Source organism: Coregonus lavaretus, assembly GCF_964263955.1.
Source record: "Coregonus lavaretus genome assembly, chromosome: 4".
NCBI lineage: Eukaryota > Metazoa > Chordata > Actinopteri > Salmoniformes > Salmonidae > Coregonus > Coregonus lavaretus.
The window spans coordinates 58372981-58396955 of NC_139991.1; the positions used below are offsets into that span (position 1 = coordinate 58372981).

Sequence of the window (23975 nt, forward strand, 5' to 3'; positions counted from 1 at the left end):
AACACTCAGACATATTTTACAAACAAAGCATTTGTGTTTCGTGAGTCCTTGAGTCTGCCAGATCAGAGGCAGTAGAGATGACCAGGGATGTTCTCTTGATTGGTGCTTGAATTGGACCATTTTCCTGTCCTGCTAAGCAATAAAAATGTAACGAGTACTTTTGGGTATCAGGGGAAAATGTATGGAGTAAAGAGTACATAATTTTCTTCAGGAATGTAGAGAAGTAAAAGTAGTAAAAAATATAAATAGTAAAGTACAGATACCCTACAAAACTACTTAAGTAATACTTTAAAGTATTTTACTTAAGTACTTTACACCACTGCAGATATCTAAACTGAACAGAATGCAGTTGAGTTTATATGGCAACAAACACAGTATGGACATTGTAATGCACAGCCAAAGACTGAAAGAAAGACTAAACAGCTTCATCTGGAGGATGCAGAATTGATTGCAGCCTGAAAAAACAGATCAGTGCCACAGCCATGCATCAAAATACATGGATCAGACCAGTGCCAGTGGTGCTCAAGCCAGGAAACAAAGGGATCCCATTCCCATTGCAAGAGAAGAACATAACTTCATGATGGACATAACTTCAATTTATTTGACTAATAACAATACTTTGAGCTGTATAATGGAAACAATGGTCCCAAAACTGCTAACTTCAATTTAAATCAAGCACACCTAAAATACTTTAAGGTATTCTACATATTATTTGACCTATACAGTGGGGAGAACAAGTATTTGATACACTGCCGATTTTGCAGGTTTTCCTACAAAGCATGTAGAGGTCTGTAATTTTTATCATAGGTACACTTCAAATGTGAGAGACGGAATCTAAAACAAAAATCCAGAAAATCACATTGTATGATTTTTAAGTAATTAATTTGCATTTTATTGCATGACATAAGTATTTGATACATCAGAAAAGCAGAACTTAATATTTGGTACAGAAACCTTTGTTTGCAATTACAGAGATCATACGTTTCCTGTAGGTCTTGACCAGGTTTGCACACACTGCAGCAGGGATTTTGGCCCACTCCTCCATACAGACCTTCTCCAGATCCTTCAGGTTTCGGGGCTGTCGCTGGGCAATACGGACTTTCAGCTCCCTCCAAAGATTTTCTATTGGGTTCAGGTCTGGAGACTGGCTAGGCCACTCCAGGACCTTGAGATGCTTCTTACGGAGCCACTCCTTAGTTGCCCTGGCTGTGTGTTTCGGGTCGTTGTCATGCTGGAAGACCCAGCCACGACCCATCTTCAATGCTCTTACTGAGGGAAGGAGGTTGTTGGCCAAGATCTCGCGATACATGGCCCCATCCATCCTCCCCTCAATACGGTGCAGTCGTCCTGTCCCCTTTGCAGAAAAGCATCCCCAAAGAATGATGTTTCCACCTCCATGCTTCATGGTTGGGATGGTGTTCTTGGGGTTGTACTCATCCTTCTTCTTCCTCCAAACACGGCGAGTGGAGTTTAGACCAAAAAGTTCTATTTTTGTCTCATCAGACCACATGACCTTCTCCCATTCCTCCTCTGGATCATCCAGGTGGTCATTGGCAAACTTCAGACGGGCCTGGACATGCGCTGGCTTGAGCAGGGGGACCTTGCGTGTGCTGCAGGATTTTAATCCATGACGGCGTAGTGTGTTACTAATGGTTTTCTTTGAGACTGTGGTCCCAGCTCTCTTTAGGTCATTGACCAGGTCCTGCCGTGTAGTTATGGGCTGATCCCTCACCTTCCTCATAATCATTGATGCCCCACGAGGTGAGATCTTGCATGGAGCCCCAGACCGAGGGTGATTGACCGTCATCTTGAACTTCTTCCATTTTCTAATAATTGCGCCAACAGTTGTTGCCTTCTCACCAAGCTGCTTGCCTATTGTCCTGTAGCCCATCCCAGCCTTGTGCTGGTCTACAATTTTATCCCTGATGTCCTTACACAGCTCTCTGGTCTTGGCCATTGTGGAGAGGTTGGATTCTGTTTGATTGAGTGTGTGGACAGGTGTCTTTTATACAGGTAACGAGTTCAAACAGGTGCAGTTAATACAGGTAATGAGTGGAGAACAGGAGGGCTTCTTAAAGAAAAACTAACAGGTCTGTGAGAGCCGGAATTCTTACTGGTTGGTAGGTGATCAAATACTTATGTCATGCAATAAAATGCAAATTAATTACTTAAAAATCATACAATGTGATTTTCTGGATTTTTGTTTTAGATTCCAATTATGGTGGAAAATAAGTATTTGGTCACCTACAAACAAGCAAGATTTCTGGCTCTCACAGACCTGTAACTTCTTCTTTAAGAGGCTCCTCTGTCCTCCACTCGTTACCTGTATTAATGGCACCTGTTTGAACTTGTTATCAGTATAAAAGACACCTGTCCACAACCTCAAACAGTCACACTCCAAACTCCACTATGGCCAAGACCAAAGAGCTGTCAAAGGACACCAGAAACAAAATTGTAGACCTGCACCAGGCTGGGAAGACTGAATCTGCAATAGGTAAGCAGCTTGGTTTGAAGAAATCAACTGTGGGAGCAATTATTAGGAAATGGAAGACATACAAGACCACTGATAATCTCCCTCGATCTGGGGCTCCACACAAGATCTCACCCTGTGGGGTCAAAATGATCACAAGAACGGTGAGCAAAAATCCCAGAACCACACGGGGGGACCTAGTGAATGACCTGCAGAGAGCTGGGACCAAAGTAACAAAGCCTACCATCAGTAACACACTACGCCGCCAGGGACTCAAATCCTGAAGTGCCAGACGTGTCCCCCTGCTTAAGCCAGTACATGTCCAGGCCCGTCTGAAGTTTGCTAGAGTGCATTTGGATGATCCAGAAGAGGATTGGGAGAATGTCATATGGTCAGATGAAACCAAAATAGAACTTTTTGGTAAAAACTCAACTCGTCGTGTTTGGAGGACAAAGAATGCTGAGTTGCATCCAAAGAACACCATACCTACTGTGAAGCATGGGGGTGGAAACATCATGCTTTGGGGCTGTTTTTCTGCAAAGGGACCAGGACGACTGATCCGTGTAAAGGAAAGAATGAATGGGGCCATGTATCGTGAGATTTTGAGTGAAAACCTCCTTCCATCAGCAAGGGCATTGAAGATGAAACGTGGCTGGGTCTTTCAGCATGACAATGATCCCAAACACACCGCCCGGGCAATGAAGGAGTGGCATTCGTAAGAAGCATTTCAAGGTCCTGGAGTGGCCTAGCCAGTCTCCAGATCTCAACCCCATAGAAAATCTTTGGAGGGAGTTGAAAGTCTGTGTTGCCCAGCGACAGCCCCAAAACATCACTGCTCTAGAGGAGATCTGCATGGAGGAATGGGCCAAAATACCAGCAACAGTGTGTGAAAACCTTGTGAAGACTTACAGAAAACGTTTGACCTGTGTCATTGCCAACAAAGGGTATATAACAAAGTATTGAGAAACTTTTGTTATTGACCAAATACTTATTTTCCACCATAATTTGCAAATAAATTCATAAAAAATCCTACAATGTGATTTTCTGGATTTTTTTTTCTAATTTTCTCTGTCATAGTTGACGTGTACCTATGATGAAAATTACAGGCCTCTCTCATCTTTTTAAGTGGGAGAACATGCACAATTGGTGGCTGACTAAATACTTTTTTTCCCCACTGTATATATATATATATACATTTAATAGTTATTCACACTACCGTTCAAAAGTTTGGGGTTACTTAGAAATGTCCTTGTTTTCGAAAGAAAATCATTTTTTTGTCCATTAAAATAACATCAAATTGATCAGAAATACAGTGTAAACATTGTTAATGTTGTAAATGGCTATTGTAGCTGGAAACGGCTGATTTGTAATGGAATATCTACGTAGGTGTACAGAGGCCCATTATCAGCAACCATCAGTCCTGTGTTCCAATGGCACGTTGTGTTTGCTAATCCAAGTTTATCATTTTTAAAGTCTAAGTGATCATTAGAAAACCCTTTTGCAATTATGTTAGCACAGCTGAAAACTGTTGTGCTGATTAAATAAGCAATAAAACTGGCCTTCTTGAGGTTAGTTGAGTATCTGGAGCATCAGCAATTGTGGGTTCGATTACAGGCTCAAAATGGCCAGAAACAAATAACTTTCTTCTGAAACTCGTCAGTCTATTCTTGTTCTGAGAAATGAAGGCTATTCTATGCGAGAAATTGCCAAGAAACTGAAGAAAAAGATCTCGTACAACGCTGTGTACTACTCCCTTCACAGAACAGCGCAAACTGGCTCTAACCAGAATAGAAAGAGGAGTGGGAGGCCCCGGTGCACAACTGAGCAAGAGGACAAATACAGTAGAGTGTCTAGTTTGAGAAACAGACGCCTCACAGGTCCTCAACTGGCAGCTTCATTAAATAGTACCCGCAAAACACCAGTCTCAACGTCAACAGTGAAGAGGCGACTCCGGGATGCTTACCTTCTAGGCAGAGTTGCAAAGAAAAAGCCATATCTCAGACTGCCCATCTTCATCTTTTCTTTTTATTGGCCATTCTGAGATATGGCTTTGCCAGATAATTGCAATTATATATTAATTGTAAAGCAATTCAAAATATAAAATATAGAAATAACAAAGAGAGTATACAACAAACATTACAAACAACAGTCCTTGTGTGCTCCTACCACAGTTTCTGAACGATCGTCAATAGTTACCACAGCCACAAAGTCATATTTTTACAATTTATCTTCTTAAAATATGATTTGAAACCTCAACCACACTGTTAACCTTATGCCTAACTCTAACCTTAAATTAAGACCAAAAAGCAATTTTTTTTTAAAATGAAATTGTACGATATAACCATGTTGTAGCTGTGTTAACTAGTAGAATCCTTTCTAAACCCAGGGGCCCAACATCGCGATATTTCCAGGAACGCTTCGCGAAGCAGGCTGAAGTTTTAAAAATTCTTTTTGCGCCTACTCTGCCTTATATACAGAATTTATGGCTCCTGCTCTACTCATACGGTGCTTTAAAGACAACTGGGAACTCGGGGAAAAAACGAGGTCAAATCATGACGTCAGTGATTTGTAGGTAGCAAAGTCGGAGCTCTATAAATATGCACGAGTTTCCAACAAATAATTAATTGAGAGTTGGATGACCGTTCAAAACATATGCCGCGTTCATTCAACTAGGACATTTCCGACTTCTAACTTGTTGTAGTTATACACGTGCCGCGTTCAAGGATTCAGCAAGTCGGATATTTCCGAGTTTACTAGTTCCGACTAACATGTGAAGGCGGCACTACTCTGCGTTAACGCCATATATTTTAACCACGCACACCATGTGACGCTGTCACAGACGATTTCCTCTTTCGCCATTTTTTCGTGAGCGCAGATTACATCAGACAAGTAACCGTGTGCCTGTGGATGGGTCAGTTTGAGGGACACGACTCTCAAATGAAGGTAATTTTTTTTGCTCTTACATGTAAGCGATTAAATTAAAAGCCCTTTAATGTTGTGAGTGGTTGATCTTGTAATAGCGTGGCATAAAATGACCTTGATCCCGAGTGATTCGAAACATTCACAGTCACACTGGACTGGGTTGGGAGTGACAGCTAGTAAGCCTGTTGTTAGCTAGCAAGCTAACGATACAGCTGCTAGCTACTACTAGTTAACTTACCATGCTGTCAGATACGCAAGTTAGTGAACGATGTGAGATATGTCAGCTACAACTGACAGCTACTCAATGGGGGTCACAGCTGGTTAGCTAGACTTTTGCATTGTTTACTAGTTAGCTAAAGTTAGCTCCTTTGCTTGCTAGCTATGTTGTTAGTCTTGCCTAGTCATAACTCATAAAGCTAAGGTTAGCCAAGCAGTGGGTGTGTTCTTTCTGTTAGTCTTGTTTTGAAACATGGTAAGCTAGCTAGTTAAGTAACAGTGTTAGGGTGTTCGTTTTTTTTCAGGTAAGTCACTCAGTGACCCAGAACGTGTGTGTGTGTGTGTGTGTGTGTGTGTGTGTGTGTGTGTGTGTGTTTGTCTGTGTGTGACCATGTTCCTTTTCCCCCCTCCCTTCCCAGTGACCCCAGCCAGGTGTTAACCTGGTGTGTATCCACCATGTTGAATGGAGTGTTCAGGCTGCATGGCCTGGTGGTGGCGTCTCACCCCTGGGAGGTGATTGTGGGCACCATTGCCCTGACCGTCTGTCTCATGTCCATGAACAACCTGGCCACTAGCGATCAGATCTGCAGCTGGAGCCATGGCTGTCCCAAACTACAGGAGGTGAGTTGTCCTGGCACACAATGGAATGTGGACCCTCTAGAACAATTATTAAATGTTATTATATTCTACCAAGATTGGTGTTGCATGTCAAAGCTGCTGTGTCACCACCACAGCAAGACCTCATGTTTGGAAAGAATATTAAATAGAATGCGTTCTCCTTCAACAGAGAATCCTAAACAGTGATGTAATCATTCTAACGGTGACACGCTGCATGGCCATCGTGTACATCTACTTTCAGTTCCAGAACCTTCGCCAGCTGGGCTCCAAGTACATCCTTGGTAAGTCTCATTTCACAAGAACTGTAACGATACAAACATCTATAACGATGCTATAAGCATTGTCTTGTGTACATACACATGTAACTAACACCCACCTGATGATGTATGTTATGATTGTTTGTGTTATGGTCTGTTCTGTGTTGCCTCTAGGTATAGCGGGTCTCTTCACAGTATTCTCCAGCTTTGTCTTCAGCACCGTGGTCATTCACTTCCTGGGGAAAGAGTTGACAGGCCTAAAGTAAGCATCCTCTCACTTTATACAAGTGTTTATAGAGCAAGTTCCCGTTCCCTGGCCTAGACCTTCACATGGCTTACAGCCTTCCTGGTCTATGGATGGGCAGGAGTAATCAAACAGATGTCAAAACTCTATCTTTAACCAGAGATGATAAATAAATCAAAATACTGTAAGACTGTTTGGTTGAAATTGACAACGTTCATTTGCTTTCACTCTAGTGTTCCATTTGTACATGTGCATTTGCGGGCACAACAAAAAAATAAACCAAGCCAAGCATCAAACAGTTCTTCTCCCAAAGTTCCCTTTCCCCTTCGTGTCTCACTCACTCAGTTGCGTTCCGACCGCTCCCTCTACACATTCGTGCTGCGTGCGCACATAAGCTCCCGTTAGGCCTACCGAAATGGTTGACTGAAGTAGGGAAATAAGTATTCCATATTTTTCGCTTTGGCTACTTTGCAGTTGTCACTAGTTACCAAAGCCACACAAAGTAAATTGTCTAATCGTAAAAATTAATGAAAACATAAATTAGCTTTTTGGTCTTCAGTTAAGGTTAGGTTAGGTTAGCACATAAGGTTAGCAGTGTGGTTAAGGGTTAGGTTTAAAATCAGATTTTAAAAATAATCTGTAGAAATAGGGTTTGACTTTGTGGCTGTGGTAACTAGTGAAGACCCTACTTTGCAAACTGCTAGTGCCATTTAGACTTGGTTAGGCTATAAACATAGACGGGTCCTCACTGAAAAATGCAAAAACATTAGTTTGATATAGAAAAGAGCGTATTTTCATCAGAATCATTAGGCCTACTCACCAAACATATCGTGGCTGTAATTCATCCCCATGCAGTGTTCAATGTGGAATTGTTAATCCATTTAGAAAATTCTAAAGAACAGGCAGAATAAACTAAATTGAACGTCTGTATATCGTAAAGAAGACAGATTTTGGTTTGTAACCCTGAAAAAAGGATTTAAACTCGCCAAATTGAACCGTTTCAATTGATCACTCTTTGAGAATAACTGTTCCAGATGTGAGATGCGCATCACTTTGCAATATTCTGTTCTATTTTATTTTGTTATATTACATTGTTTTTTACTATAAAATAGTTGTGTCTTGACTGTGGTAAGGGCTTGGGAAATGAGTGTCTTGCCTGCTAAATTAACTAAACAAGGCTATGCCATTGTATAGCCATAGGCTTCTACAAGCAAGCTCCACTGCTGAGGTTACTACCTTTTTGGAGATTGTGTTTCACGATATAATATAACCAGTTGATATTAAGGTTTCAATAAATGACTCTTAAATAGCACTTGCTTTTTATTGATATTATTGGGCAATTAGGATTTGTTATCTGGAATAGTTATTGTAAATTAGCCATTGTTGCACACTGTTGGCATATACACTGAACAAAAATATAAATGCAACATGTAAAGTGTTGGTCCAATGTTTCATGAGCTGAAATAAAAGATCCCAGAAAGACTTACACTAACGTTCAAAAGTTTGGGGTCACTTAGAAATGTCCTTGTTTTTGAAAGAAAATCATTTTTTTGTCCATTAAAATAACATCAAATTGATCAGAAATACAGTGTAGACATTGTTAATGTTGTAAATGGCTATTGTAGCTGGAAACGGCTGATTCTTAATGGAATACCTACATAGGCGTACAGAGGCCCATTATCAGCAACCGTCAGTCCTGTGTTCCAATGGCATGTTGTGTTTGCTAATCCAAGTTTATCATTTTTAAAGGCTAATTGATCATTAGAAAACCCTTTTGAAATTATGTTAGCACAGCTGAAAACTGTTGTGCTGATTTAAAGAAGCAATGAGACCAGTTGAGTATCTGGAGCATCAGCAATTGTGGGTTCAATTACAGGCTCAAAATGTCCAGAAACAAATAACTTTCTTCTGAAACTCGTCAGTCTATTCTTGTTCTGAGAAATGAAGGCTATTCCATGCGAGAAATTGCCAAGAAACTGAAGATCTCGTACAACGCTGTGTACTACTCCCTTCACAGAACAGCGCAAACTGGCTCTAACCAGAATAGAAAGAGGAGTGGGAGGCCCCAGTGCACAACTGAGCAAGAGGACAAATACATTAGTGTCTAGTTTGAGAAACAGACGCCTCACAGGTCCTCAACTGGCAGCTTCATTAAATAGTACCCGCAAAACACCAGTTTCAACAGTGAAGAGGCGACTCCGGGATGCTGACCTTCTAGGCAGAGGTGCAAAGAAAAAGCCATATCCCAGACTGGCCAATAAAAAGAAAATATTAAGATGGACAAAAGAACACAGACATTGACAGAGGAAGATTGGAAAAAAGTGTTATGGACAGACAAATCGAAGTTTGAGGTGTTCGGATCACAAAGAAGAACATTTGTGAGACGCAGACCAAATGAAAGATGCTGGAGGAGTGCTTGATGCCATCTGTCAAGCATGGTGGAGGCAATGTGATGGTCTGGGGGTGCTTTGGTGGTGGTAAAGTGGGAGATTTGTACAGGGTAAAAGGGATCTTGAAGAAGGAAGACTATCACTCCATTTTGCAACACCATGCCATACCCTGTGGACGGCGCTTGATGGGAGCCAATTTCCTCCTACAACAGGACAATGACCCAAAGCACAGCTCCAAACTATGCAATAACTATTTAGGGAAGAAGCAGTCAGCTGGTATTCTGTCTATAATGGAGTGGCCAGCACAGTCACCGGATCTCAACCCTATTGAGCTGTTATGGGAGCAGCTTGACCGTATGGTATGTAAGAAGTGCCCATCAAGCCAATCCAACTTGTGGGAGATGCTTCAGGAAACATGGGGTGAAATCTCTTCAGATTACCTCAACAAATTGACAACTAGAATGCCAAAGGTCTGCAAGGCTGTAATTGCTGCAAATGGAGGATTCTTTGACGAACGCAAAGTTTGAAGGACACTTATTTCAATTAAAAATCATTATTTCTAACCTTGGCGATGACTACATTTCCTATTCATTTTGCTATATTTCCTATTCAAACTCATTTCATGTATGTTTTCATGGACAACAAGGACATTTCTAAGTGACCCCAAACTTTTGAACGGTAGTGTATTTCTCTTAAATGTTGTGCACAAATTTGTTTACATCCCTGTTAGTGAGCATTTCTCCTTTGCCAAGATAATCCATCCACCTGACAGGTGTGGCATATCAAGAAGCTGATTAAAATGGCATGATCATTACACAGGTGCACCTTGTGCTGGGGACAATAAAAGGCCACTCTAAAATGGGCAGTTTTGTCACACAACACAATGCCACAGATGGCTCAAGTTTTGATGGAGCGTTCAATTGGCACGCTGACTGCAGGAATGTCCAGCAGAGCTGTTGCTAGATAATTTAGTATTAATTTCTCTACCATAAGCCGCCTCCAACGTCATTTTAGCGAATTTGGCAGTACGCCCTACCGGCCTCACATCCACAGACCACGTGTATGGCGTCGTGTGGGTGAGCGGTTTGCTGATGTCAACATTGTGAATAGAGTGCCACATGGTGGCAGTGGGGTTATGGTATGGGCATGCATAAGCTACGGGTAACGAACACAATTGCATTTTATCGATAGCAATTTGAATGCCAAAAATACAGTGACGAGATCCTGATGCCCATTGTGAGGCCCATCTTTTTTTTTTTAAGTTATCTGTGGCCAACTGATGCATATCTGTATTCCCTGTCATGTGAAATCCATAGATTAGGGTCTAATTAATTTATTTCAATTGACTGATTTCCTCATGAACTAACTCAGTAAAATCAATGAAATGGTTGCATGTTGCGTTAATATTTTTGTTCTGTATAGATACATGCGCACACATTTATTTCCCAGTGCTGGCGTTGTTCTAAAAATACAACATTATTATTCTTATTTATTTTTTATTTTTTGAGTACTCTGAAAAAAAGTATTGTGAGTACTCGAACAGTCAAAAAATGTAAAATCCCTATTCCAGTCCTTACACAGTCTTACATGTTATCCAGAACCTCTTTATGAAACTTAACTGTGTGTTTTCTCTCCTCAGTGAAGCTCTTCCATTCTTCCTGCTCCTCATTGACCTGTCTAAGGCCTGTGCCCTGGCCAAGTTTGCCCTTAGCTCCAACTCACAGGTAACCAACCTCTCTCAGTGCCCTCCACAGAATTATATAGAACACTAATATATGTATATCTATGGTGCCCAGACTGCCCACACATCTCTGTGAAGCCAAGAAAGAATATTGGGACTCAACTGTTGTCTCAAAAAGCAGTGGCTAGCTACTGGCATTTTTGGAGTAACTCAATATTATCATAGCTTTGCTGATGTGACACTTCTGAACTAACTTTTATACTGGAGCTGCACTCTTGACCAGCGGAACAGAATTTCTTTAACTCAATAGGATTTAGTAGTTTATGTAAAGGGAAATCCTAACCTAGATGTGTGTTTTTCCATATAGGAGGAGGTGAGAGAGAACATCTCTCAGGGCATGGCTATCCTGGGTCCTACCTTCACCCTGGATGCCCTGGTGAAGTGTCTGGTCATTGGAGTGGGCACCATGTCAGGAGTGCGTCAGCTGGAGATGATGTGTTGTTTCGGCTGCATGTCCGTCCTGGCCAACTACTTTGTCTTCATGACCTTCTTCCCTGCCTGCGTCTCCCTGGTCCTCGAGGTAAGGATGGGCACAGGAAGAAAGATTCTGAGACGTGTGTCTGAAATTGTGTGTGTCTGCGTTTGAGCTTGTGTGTCTCTCTGGTCTTTGAAATAAGAGTCGGCATGTGAAGGGAGGTTTTTGAGACGTGTGTGTAACATCTCCTCACCTCTTTCTCCCTGTGTGTGTGTGTGTGTGTGTGTGTGTGTGTGTAGCTGTCCAGGGAGAGCCGTGAGGGCCGTCCCATCTGGCAGCTGAGTCACTTTGCCCGTGTTCTGGCTGAAGAGGAGGACAACAAACCAAACCCTGTTACACAGAGGGTTAAAATCATCATGGTAAAAATTGACCAGCCTTAGCACTACCTCGAACCCTTAGTTAACAACTGTAACCGACAGTCAAGATCATCATGGTCACATAGAGAAAAAACAGCATAAACAATATGGTCTCTTCTCTTCCTCCAGTCTCTAGGTCTGGTTCTGGTCCATGCCCACAGTCGTCTGGTGTCAGAGCAGCCAGGTCAGAACCGGACGGTGGAGGGCTCCAGCAGTGGTCTAGCTCTCGATGGGCCTACAGCCCAGAGGATGGACCAAGACTACACTCTCTGGCCGATACCGCTCACCAGGTAAGGAATGGTAGAGTAGTGGAAGTGGTTCACCTATCCTGTTTTCTTTTTGTTTGTAGTTTCATGTTTGACCTCTCTGTGGTTTCCATATTGATTTCTGTGTCAGTGTCTTGGCTTGCTGAGTCATTGAATGACTTCTCCCGCCTATTTCTAGAACATTCTCCCTCTGACCTTCTGTTCTTGGTGACTCGGCCTCAACTGAATCTGTGAAAGCAAAATCGTGTAAAGTCTTTCAGCCCTCTCTTCTCTCCTTAGTATGGACCTGGAGCAGGTGATAACCCTGGGCCTGGCTTTGCTGCTGGCTGTTAAGTACGTCTTCTTTGAGCAGGCTGAGACAGAGTTGTCCCTGTCCCTAAAGAGCCCCATCTCCACCTCTATCTCCGCCCCTGCACTGAGCCATAGGGGGGCTGAGGACTGCTGCAGGAGGGAACCAGCACCCGCTAAAACATCCCCGAGAACCAACAGCACCCCAAACCCTGTGGCTAAAACTGATTCTAACATGGCGGCCAAAGAGGAGAGAGGTAAGCTGAGCCAAGGTTATTGTGCTTGATTTGTTTTGAGAATCCTCTGTTTAGACTGTTTAGAAGTCTGTTGGTCTCATTGTTATGTCTCTCTCCCCTCCACTCTCTTTCTCTCCCACTCACTCTTTCTCTCTCACTCACTCTCTTTCTCTCTGTAGTTGAGGTGATTCAACCCCTGGTGGCCACGATGGTGCAGAACAGTCCCCTCTCTCTGAATGGACCGCTCCCTCAGAGTTTAGTGGATATTGTGTCCCCCCCACCTCCTTTCTCTACCCCAACTCCAGACACAACTACATCTCTCCCCAACCCCACCTCCCAGCCCCGCTCCCTGGACCAGTGTCTGTCCATCCTCAGAAACCCTGAGGTGAGCTTCCCCTTTACACAACTGCACTCAGGATCCAGCACCATTCTGTTAAATACAACTGTATTAAAACACAGAACAACCACTCAACACTTAAAAATATTACCATTCTTTGCTCACAACACTTAAACACGGTTCCTTTTCAGTCAGTCAACTTCGGTACAAAATACTATGGGGAGTCGCACTATTGCGACTTCGGTTGAACAATTGGAACACAAGACTGTTTTGCTTTGCGCAAACTGTCCATTAGTGGTAGAGCGTGCTCACCCCCTGGATGTTGTGTGCTAAAGTTTGTATGGTTCTCATAAATTTCCTAATCACAAACAATTAGTTATTCTTCAAATTGCTTGGCCTGGCTATAGCAATAAGTAAGATGGCTAACGTGACCAAAACGACGAAGGCTAATAAGCCGGGTTCGCGACCATGCCCCAATGTCTGAATTAAAAGATACTTGTGTTGGTTGTCTTTTATGTCTCGGCTCGGTGTATGCTCAGGCTGCCCTTGCTCGAATCAGTTTGTGTACGAGACTAGGGGACGGCTGGCACCGTTCCCCTTCTAGTCCGCGGCACAGGTTCTCTTGTCAATCGTGTAGCATTCTTTAGGGGTCTTGGTGTTATTGATAGTGTCTTCTCCCGGGTGCCCGTACCTCGGCTGAGTCTGAGTTGCGGTGACGTTTGGTTGGGTCGAATGTCTCCCGGCTCCTGTGCACTCTGTTGCTGGTTACGTGAGGCTATTCAACGAGAGGGCGAACCGATTCTGTGGGTATACCCTTGCTGCCTCTCTTCCCAGAAGGGTCCAGGTCCTAGTCGCTTGGTTATTCTGAACGGACCGTGCTGCGGTCAAAGAAGATAGCTGGCCTATCTTAGATTAAAGAGCCTCCTGGCTAAAGTTGGCTAGCATGCATAACTTCCGGTGAATGAAGCTTAATAGCGTCCACCCGGCGATTTGGCAAACTCATTCCTATTTTCAATTCCTGGAGTTGGAGGGAGTAGTGAGAGCGGGGTTTGCATGCTACTCCTATGAGGAAGTAGCCCCCGATCAGCTGCACCGCTCCACAAAAATGTGTTACGGCGAAGGGGTATTACATCAGCCATTGCCAGAGCCCTCTGTGCCCATAAGGGGGCCTGGCTTCATGCAGGCTATACATTATTACGGAAGCTAAATGTGTGTTGGAAGCTTGCCCATGTTTAATGCCCCTCTGGTACCACACGTTGAATGGTATTCACGGGGTTCAAGGGTTATATTAATCTCCTCAGAGTGGGAGTAATAAGTTGGGCGATTCGCTCTCTGTCCACAACGGGGCACCCCTCCCCCATAGGTGGCTCATTACTGGGATTCATTGCTGATTCCTGCCTGTATCTCACTAGTCCCTATGAGGTCTCTAGTGATACAGGTTATGGAACCTGTAGGCGATTGGTGGTTGGTAGCGGAGTCGAGGGAACAAGCAGGGTTGGACATGACCATGTTATTATCCCACACACAGTCTCTGTGGTTCATATTTGAACTCCGAAATGAGCTGTCGTTCTCCAGCTCAGCGCTTTTCATTCCTGGGAATAAGATCAGATTATAAATCGCCCCTGTCTGTTACCACAGAAGGGGTCCATTTTTCAGAGCTGTCTTTCCTATTCCCAGCTAGGCTACAAGGCGCTAAAAAGCATATTCTTTTATACGTGCGGTCCAGTGCTGGGTGCCAGCCAGTTAGGCTCGTTGTGACAACAGTACCCCCAGGTGTCACTGCCAAACGGGCTACATCACTTATCGCTGGAGCCATGGGATCCAGAGTGGGCCAGGCTTTAGGTAAACCTTGGTACATAAACACATTTTTTTCAACTCCAAAGTTCCACAGTGTTCATGGGTGTCAAGTGTTGTCTCCCGCATATGAGTTCGATGAAAAGTGTCACTTCTCCACATTCAGACACACTGTTGTAAAGTGGAAATGGATGAAGAACCAATCTCTCCCAGTCCACAAGGTGGCGTCCCGCCCCTTCAGATGGAACTTCATGGGAGGCTCGCTCTCTGCGCCGACCAATGGCGTGCATACGCAGTGTTGCCCTGGATCATTGAACAGTGACGTCAGGGTACAGGTTACAATTTGTTGTGCGTCCCCCACGCTTCTGCAGCGTCATATTACCCGGAGCGCCTAACGGTGTACCTGGCGCTCAGGTGCTTCCCCCTGCTTTTGTCGGGCCAGCTTGTGCTGGTCAGAACCGACAATATGTCAGTGTTGGCGTGCATCAACATAGGGGGAGAGACTCTGTCCCTCTCCCTCCTAACCTTTGCTCACTCCCTATTGCTGGGGAGCAGTGTGCAGATGCTCTCAATTTGGGGCGACGCATGTCCCCGGTTGCCTCAACTCAGGTGCAGATATTTTATCCAGGTGGGACCCTCTCTCTCAGGAATGGAGGCTACACCCCTGGGTGGTTTCCCAGGTATGGGACATTTTTGGCAGGGCCGACGTAGATCTTTATGAATCGCAAGAAAATGCGCAGTGCCATCTAAACTCAGCAAAAAAAGAAACGTCCTCACTGTCAACTGCGATTATTTTCAGCAAACTTAACATGTGGAAATATTTGTATGAACATAACAAGATTCAACAACTGAGACATAAACTGAACAAGTTCCACAGACATGTGACTAACAGAAATTGAATAATGTGTCCCTGAAAAAGTGGGGTGAAAATCAAAAGTAACAGTCAGTATCTGGTGTGGCCACCAGCTGCATTAAGTACTGCAGTGCATCTCCTCCTCATGGACTGCACCAGAGTTGCCAGTTCTTGCTGTGAAATGTTACCCCACTCTTCCACCAAGGCACCTGCAAGTTCCTGGACATTTCTGGGGGGAATGGCCCTAGCCCTCACCCTCCGATCCAACAGGTCCCAGACGTTCTCAATGGGATTGAGATCCTGGCTCTTCGCTGGCCATTGCAGAACACTGACATTCCTGTCTTGCAGGAAATCACGCACAGAACGAGCAGTATGGTTGGTGGCATTGTCATGCTGGAGGGTCATGTCAGGATGAGCCTGCAGGAAGGGTACCACATGAGGGAGGAGGATGTCTTCCCTGTAACGCACAGCGTTAAGATTGCCTGCAATGACAACAAGCTCAGTCCCATGATGCTGTGACACACCGCCCCAGACCATGATGGACCCTCCACCTCCAAATCGATCCCGTCGAGAGTACAGGCCTCGGTGTAACGCTCATTCCTTCGACGATAAACGCGAAACCGACCATCACCCCTGGTGAGACAAAACTGCGACTCGTCAGTGAAGAGCACTTTTTGCCAGTCCTGTCTGGTCCAGTGACGGTGGGTTTGTGCCCATAGGCGACTTTGTAGCCGGTGATGTCTGGTGAGGACCTGCCTTACAACATGCCTACAAGCCCTCAGTCCAGCCTGTCAGCTTATTGCGGACAGTCTGAGCACTGATGGAGGGATTGTGCGTTCCTGGTGTAACTCGGGCAGTTGTTGCCATCCTGTACCTGTCCCGCAGGTGTGATGTTCGGATGTACCGATCCTGTGCAGGTGTTGTTACACGTGGTCTGCTACTGCGAGGACGATCAGCTGCCCGTCCTGTCTCTCTGTATCGCTGTCTTAGGCGTCTCACAGTACGGACATTGCAATTTATTGCCCTGGCCACATCTGCAGTCCTCATGCCTCCTTGCTGCATGCCTAAGACACGTTCACACAGATGAGCAGGGACACTGGGCATCTTTCTTTTGGTGTTTTTCAGAGTCCGTTGAAAGGCCTCTTTAGTGTCCTAAGTTTTCATAACTGTGACCTTAATTGCCTACCGTCTGTAAACTGTTAGTGTCTTAACGACCATTCCACAGGTGCATGTTCATTAATTGTTTATGGTTCATTGAACAAGCATGGGAAACAGTGTTTAAACCCTTTACAATGAAGATCTGTGAAGTTATTTGGATTTTTTCGAATTATCTTTGAAAGACAGGGTCCTGAAAAGGGGACGTTTCTTCTTTTGCTGAGTTAATTTTTCTCGAAGTGGGAGCCGAGTGCCCCGTTGGCGCACCAGTGGCCTCGGATCCTCCTGTACGCGTTTCCGCCAGTGGTTCTGATTCAGCCCACGTTGGAGAGGGTGCGCTCGGAGGGATTATCATTGATTATTGTGGTTCCCGTTGGCCCAGGCAGCCTTGGTTCACAGAGATAATTTGCCTTTTAGGCGGGGACCCGTGGCAGCTCCCGTTGCGCATGGACCTGTTGTCCCAGGTGCTCGGGCAGGTTTGGCAAGCAAGGCCAGAGATTTGGTTCCTATGGGCCTGGCCCCTGATGGCTAAAGGTTTACCTCCAAATATTATTGCTGCCATTCAGTCTGCAAGGGTCCCCTCCACAAGAGGGCTGTATAGGTGGCAAGCGTTTGAGCTCCGGTGCCAAGATAAAAAACTTCCTTTTCAGTGCTCTGTGAGGGACATCCTTATGTTCCTACAGGAGCTTTTCGAGCAGGGGCGGGCATTCGCCACGTTAAAAGTGTACTTGGCCGCTATCTCAGCATGTCATTTGGGAATTGACGGAGCCTCACCGGGGGCCCACTCCCTGGTTGTGCAGTTGCTGAAAGGTGTATGCCACGTGTCAAACTCATTCCACGGAGGGCACCTGGTTGTCTAGGTCTTAATTGAAAGTAAAAAACAAACTTACAGACACTCGGCCCTCTGTGGAATGAACCCCTGGTGTCAAACTTGATCATTGCTAGACAATCATTTTCAGGTCTTCCATAGATTTTCAAGCAGATCTAAGTCAAAACTGTAATTCTGCCACTCAGGAACATTCACTGTCTTCTTGGTAAGCAACTCCAGGGTAGATTAGGCCTTGTGTTTTAGGTTATTGTCCTGCTGAAAGGTGAATTCATCTCCCAGTGTCTGGTGGAAAGCAGACTGAACCAGGTTTTCCTCTAGGATTTTGCCTGTGCTTAGCTCCTTTTCATTATTTTTTTTCTTTTGAAAGACTCCCCATTCTTTAACGGTTGCAAGTATACCATTAACATGATGCAGCCACCACTATGCTTGAAAATATAGAGTGGTACTCAGTAATGTGTTTAATTGGATTTGCCCCAAACATAACACTTTGTATTCTAGAATTTCTTTTTTGCAGTATTACTTTAGTGCCTTGTTGCAAACAGATGCATGTTTTGGAATATTTTTTTTCTGTACAAGCTTCCTTTTCATTCTGTCAGTTAGGGTAGTATTGTGGAGTAGCTACAATGTTCTTGATCTATCTTCAGTTTTCTCCTATCACAGCCATTAAACTTTGTAACTGTTTTAAAGTCACCATTGGCCTCATGGTGAAATCCCTGAGCGGTTTCCTTCCTCTCCAGCAACTGAGTTAGAAAGGACGCCCGTGTCTTTGTAGTGACTGGGTGTATTGATACACCATCCAAAGTGTAATTAATAACTTCACCATGCTCAGAAGGTTATTTAATGTTTGCTTTTTATTTTATTTTGACCCATCTACCAATTGGTGCCTTTCTTTGCAAGGCATTAGAAAACTTCCCTGGTCTTTGTGGTTGAATCTGTGTTTGAAATTCACTGCTCGACTGAGGAACCTTACATATAATTGTATGTGTGGGGTACAGCGATGAGATAGTCATTAAAAAATCATGTTAAACACTATTATTGCACACAGAGTCCATGCAACTTATTTTGCGACTTGTTAAGCAAATTTTTACTCCTAAACTGATTTAGGCTTGCCATAACAAAGGGGTTTAAAACTTACTGACTCAAGATATTTCAGCTTTTTTGACATTATGGGGTATTGTGTGTAGGCCAGTGACAAAAGATCTCAATTGAATACTTTCTAAAGGCACTGTATGTGTTAATATTGATATGTATTTATGGCTCTCTGCCTATGCCTCTTTCCAGTTGGGCGCTTGTTTTCTTAGCAACGCCGAGGTGATGGAGCTGGTGACATCACGGAACATCCTGACCTATAAGCTGGAGGCTGTCATGGAAACGCCAGAGAGGGGCGTGGCCATCCGGAGAGAGATGCTGTCATCCAAACTACCATCACCCTCTGCCTTGGCCTACCTTCCTTACAAGGACTATGACTACACTAAGGTAGCCTACTCATAGGGACTACAACTGCCACTACTCCAGTTTACTGAAACAGACAGTTGAAGTAAGCTTGGTCTCAAATCAACCCAGTAAGGTCTATTGTGGTACTGCCCTCACCCATCCCATGTCTTCCTCGCTTATCAGGTGATGGGCACCTGCTGTGAGAACGTCATTGGCTACATGCCCGTGCCAGTGGGCGTTGCTGGCCCTCTCCTATTGGACGGGAAGCAGTTCCATGTTCCCATGGCAACAACGGAAGGCTGCCTTGTGGCCAGCACCAACAGAGGATTCCGGGCCGTCGCTGTGAGTTTAGAGTATACGTCTATTATGGTTTAACTATGCGAGTGTGGAGTATACGTCTAATGTGGGCTAACTCTCTGTGAGTGTGGAGTGTACGTCTAGTGTGGGCTAACTCTCTGTGAGTGTAGAGTATACGTCTAGTGTGGGCTAACTCTCTGTGAGTGTGGAGTGTACGTCTAGTGTGGGCTAACTCTCTGAGTGTGGAGTGTACGTCTAGTGTGGGCTAACTCTCTGTGAGTGTAGAGTGTACGTCTAGTGTGGGCTAACTCTCTGTGAGTGTAGAGTATACGTCTAGTGTGGGCTAACTCTCTGAGTGTAGAGTGTACGTCTAGTGTGGGCTAACTCTCTGTGAGTGTAGAGTGTACGTCTAGTGTGGGCTAACTCTCTGTGAGTGTAGAGTGTACGTCTAGTGTGGGCTAACTCTCTGAGTGTAGAGTGTACGTCTAGTGTGGGCTAACTCTCTGTGAGTGTAGAGTGTACGTCTAGTGTGGGCTAACTCTCTGTGAGTGTAGAGTGTACGTCTAGTGTGGGCTAACTCTCTGTGAGTGTAGAGTGTACGTCTAGTGTGGGCTAACTCTCTGTGAGTGTAGAGTGTACGTCTAGTGTGGGCTAACTCTCTGTGAGTGTAGAGTGTACGTCTAGTGTGGGCTAACTCTCTGTGAGTGTAGAGTATACATCTAGTGTGGGCTAACTCTCTGTGAGTGTAGAGTATACATCTAGTGTGGGCTAACTCTCTGAGTGTAGAGTATACATCTAGTGTGGGCTAACTCTCTGTGAGTGTAGAGTATACATCTAGTGTGGGCTAACTCTCTGTGAGTGTAGAGTATACATCTAGTGTGGGCTAACTCTCTGTGAGTGTAGAGTGTACGTCTAGTGTGGGCTAACTCTCTGTGAGTGTAGAGTATACGTCTAGTGTGGGCTAACTCTCTGTGAGTGTAGAGTATACATCTAGTGTGGGCTAACTCTCTGTGAGTGTAGAGTATACATCTAGTGTGGGCTAACTCTCTGTGAGTGTAGAGTATACATCTAGTGTGGGCTAACTCTCTGTGAGTGTAGAGTATACATCTAGTGTGGGCTAACTCTCTGTGAGTGTAGAGTATACATCTAGTGTGGGCTAACTCTCTGTGAGTGTAGAGTATACATCTAGTGTGGGCTAACTCTCTGTGAGTGTAGAGTGTACGTCTAGTGTGGGCTAACTCTCTGTGAGTGTAGAGTATACGTCTAGTGTGGGCTAACTCTCTGTGAGTGTAGAGTATACATCTAGTGTGGGCTAACTCTCTGTGAGTGTAGAGTATACATCTAGTGTGGTTTAACTCTGTGTGTCTGTCTGTATGTCTCCTCTAACCTTCCTTTCTCTCTCCAGTTGAGTGGCGGTTGCAGCAGCAGGGTGCTAGCTGACGGTATGACGCGGGGTCCTGTTGTACGGCTGCCCTCAGCGTGCCGGGCTGTAGAGGTCAAGGCCTGGCTGGAGACCACAGAGGGCTTCAGGACCATCAAGGATTCCTTCGACCACACAAGCAGGTCAGGGTCAAGGGTTAAAGGTCACACAGTCACCTCAGGGTCACACAGATCAAAATATAGGTTGGGTAATGTTATAATGATCAGATTATCCAATCATACCTGTAACCTCACCTATTGTGGTTTATAGAAAATAACTGACCCTAGGTCAGTGATTAGGGGCAACTTCTAGCTACTCTGATCTCAATGATGTAATTTAAATTGGCCCTCGCAAGGTCAATACAGTCACATAGTATTGTTCTGTCTGTTAGGTTTGCCCGTCTGGACAAGCTATTGGTAGGTCTAGCAGGGAGGAACCTCTACATCCGCTTCCAGTCCCACACTGGAGACGCCATGGGCATGAACATGCTCTCTAAGGTCAGAATATGCTCTGTGTGGATGTGTGTGTTACCATTCTAAAAGGTAATACAGTGTAGCGGTAAAGGCATCCATTTGAGAGGCTACATTCTTCAGAGGAATTACTTACTGGTGATGGAATGGACTTCTCAGAATAACAAAAATGCAGTTTCTGGTGTCTAATACCACATATTAACTGTGTCTCTGTGTGTCTGCAGGGTACAGAGCAGGCGGTGAGCAGGCTCCAGCAGCAGTTCCCTGAGCTCCAGGTTCTAGCGGTGAGCGGGAACTACTGCACTGATAAGAAACCTTCAGCCATGAACTGGATCCTGGGCCGGGGCAAGTCTGCTGTGTGTGAGGCCACCGTGCCCGCCAGGGTGGTCCAAGAGGTATGTTACAGCTACAACACACACACTCAGAGACGCACACTCACACATACACTGAGACACACTGACTTGGAAGAACTGAACTGGTGGAAGCAAATATTTGAGACACTACAGTGATTTCACCCATCCTTTGTTTTGAGATGTCGCTCTCTCTCTCCAGGTCCTAAAGACCAGTACTGCTGCCCTAGTAGAGCTGAACATCAATAAGAATCTAGTGGGCTCAGCCATGGCTGGTAGTATAGGAGGCTTCAATGCTCACGCTGCTAACATCGTGGCTGCCATCTACATTGCCTGTGGACAGGTACTTAAACACACACAACCACTACCCCAGGCCACTTCTGTTAGATAATGACAGAAAAGTCTGATCTTCTGAGATTCTGTCTTACCTAACCAATCCAAATATTTATTTCCTGTATAATCTCTTTCTCCCTCACTCTCTCTCCAGGACCCAGCCCAGACAGTGGGCAGTAGTAACTGTATAACTCTGATGGAGCAAGCGGGTCCTGAAGGAGAGGACCTGTATATCAGCTGTACCATGCCCTCTATAGAACTGGGCACTGTAGGAGGGGGCACCAACCTGGCACCACAACAGGCCTGTCTACAGGTACACTGTGTGTGTGTGTGTGTGTGTGTGTTAACCCCTCAATAAGGGTATGTATTAACCCTCTGTATGCGTGTCCATTGTAGATGCTGGGTGTGCAGGGTGCCAGTCTAACGGGTCCAGGGGATAATGCCCGTCAGTTGGCCAGCGTGGTGTGTGCCACCGTCCTGGCAGGAGAACTGTCTCTGATGGCCGCTCTCGCGGCCGGACACCTCGTACAGAGTCACATGACCCACAACAGGTAAACTACACTACCCATAACCCCCTGACTCACAATAGGTATACTACACTTAACCCTCATGGCTCACAACTACACTCCAGAGACCTCTTCTAAAAGGGAGAATGCTACACTGTTAACACTATTCCTGAAAAAGATTGTCTGGTGACTTTGCTTTGCTTTCAATGTTTATTTTTCCCTCTCAGATCTCAAGCCAACATGCCACAAATAGCCCCATCCCACTCAGAGGAGGCTGCGTGACAGATGCATTACAACCAATCACAATGAGCCTTCTAGTGATAATGAGGACCTGCAGTGAATTCTGGGAGCTGGAGGATTAGCCCAGTGTGAGCATGCTCCTTTCGTCTCAGAGCATCCAGCATGCAACACTACATCCTCCTACCCAGAAGATGGCTGCTGGTTTATTTATTACGGCAGAAATAAAACCGCTAATGGAACAGTTTTGGAAAGGAGTGGTTTGGGCTGGACACTCTAGGGGAGAGGTGCTGCTGTCTGCTGCGAAACTCTGAAAGATATGACTGGTCACTTGGTTAACACACACTGCAGAACGGAACTCGAAGGACTCTGTTTGTTCACTGTGTGCAGTGGGATTGTCTGAATGTTTTTGCAAATTCACGAAGGTGCCATTGTCTTTGAAATGGCCACCGAAATCATGTGGACAGACTAACCAAATTGAAATTAGAATTGCATTTGCAGCAGGATTCGGCCTTTAACTGCTGTGTGCACAGCCACACAACCCCCTATATCATGGACAACAGGTTTGTTGCAATCAAATGTCCTGTTGCAATATTTTTGTGTTGAGTATTTGATGATAACATTACACATTATTTATGGATGCATTCCAGATGCATGTGGAGGTGATCAGCTCCTTACAGTATCTGGAGAAGTGCCAGGGCAATATACTGTAATCGGTGCAGGATTGGGCAGAATGCAACCCAAATCTGACTGAATCTTTGGTTAAAACGTCGCAAAGGGCGATGTTTTGCACTAAATTGCCAAATAGTTGTTGTTTGAGAGGCAAGCCTAGTATTGCCGTAGTGATGCTAGTTTAGTTTCAAATTAAACCTGCCATACCTCCCGCTTAATGTATTTTCATTTTATGGATTTGTTTTGTGTCGATAATGTTGTTGGATGAAATGCACTTCAGAAAACCACATCTTTCAAACCAAGGTGCTAGCTATAATGTGAGTGTACAGTATGATTTGAGTGTTCTTGGTCTGAGTACATGTCCACATGCCTTAGACTGCACTGCACTTCAGTGAGTGTTTTGAGGTACCTTTTTAATTGGGAATGTGTAAGAAATGGTTTGACGGTCTCTGGGCTCGTTTCAAACCGTAGCACTGAAGGTCGGTGGTATAGCGCGATTTCAATTTGAGCCGACATATGCAGCGTTGAACGCAATCTCTGCGAACGTGGAAGCATTGCCTTTAAATTTCAATCGCACTATTACACTGCCTTTAAATTGTGTCAAAACCACTAAAGTTGCATTGCTTCAGCGAGTGTTTTAGTTGTGTATGTGGGAATACCGGATGAAACAAAGCCATACAAGTCGCCTTCAATAAACTGCTTTTTAAGAGACTAACTTTATTTATTGGAAAGGGACAAGGTTTCATGTTTGCTATTTGTTATAAAGCAGCTCACTAGTGGTATATCGATTGTTGGGATGCTTGGCTTTA

At 44.7% G+C, this 23975-nt stretch overlaps 1 protein-coding gene across 1 annotated transcript; it reads left to right on the forward strand.

Annotated features, from left to right (window-relative positions):
• The first annotated feature begins 5323 nt into the window (after positions 1-5323).
• On the forward strand, positions 5324-23877 carry LOC311127977 (3-hydroxy-3-methylglutaryl-coenzyme A reductase-like). The gene is made up of 19 exons (XM_084159893.1): positions 5324-5413; positions 6028-6229; positions 6396-6507; positions 6658-6745; positions 10757-10841; positions 11166-11378; positions 11573-11692; positions 11819-11979; positions 12235-12500; positions 12659-12864; positions 18729-18923; positions 19065-19223; positions 20584-20741; positions 20990-21095; positions 21293-21463; positions 21621-21761; positions 21906-22064; positions 22148-22302; positions 22485-23877. The coding sequence occupies exons 2-19, from the start codon at positions 6065-6067 to the stop codon at positions 22537-22539; spliced, it is 2715 nt and encodes a 904-aa protein (XP_084016019.1). The 5' UTR covers positions 5324-5413; positions 6028-6064; the 3' UTR covers positions 22540-23877.
• The last annotated feature ends 98 nt before the right edge of the window (positions 23878-23975 follow it).

What these genes read in the sequence shown, in the direction of transcription:
- LOC311127977 (XM_084159893.1), top strand. Translation starts at nt 6,065, where the DNA reads ATGTTGAATGGAGTGTTCAGGCTGCATGGCCTGGTGGTGGCGTCTCAC. An exon ending in TGGCCGATACCGCTCACCAG is followed by an intron (nt 11,980 to 12,234) that starts GTAAGGAATGGT and finishes TTCTCTCCTTAG; the next exon opens with TATGGACCTGGAGCAGGTGA. An exon ending in AGGACTATGACTACACTAAG is followed by an intron (nt 18,924 to 19,064) that starts GTAGCCTACTCA and finishes CTCGCTTATCAG; the next exon opens with GTGATGGGCACCTGCTGTGA.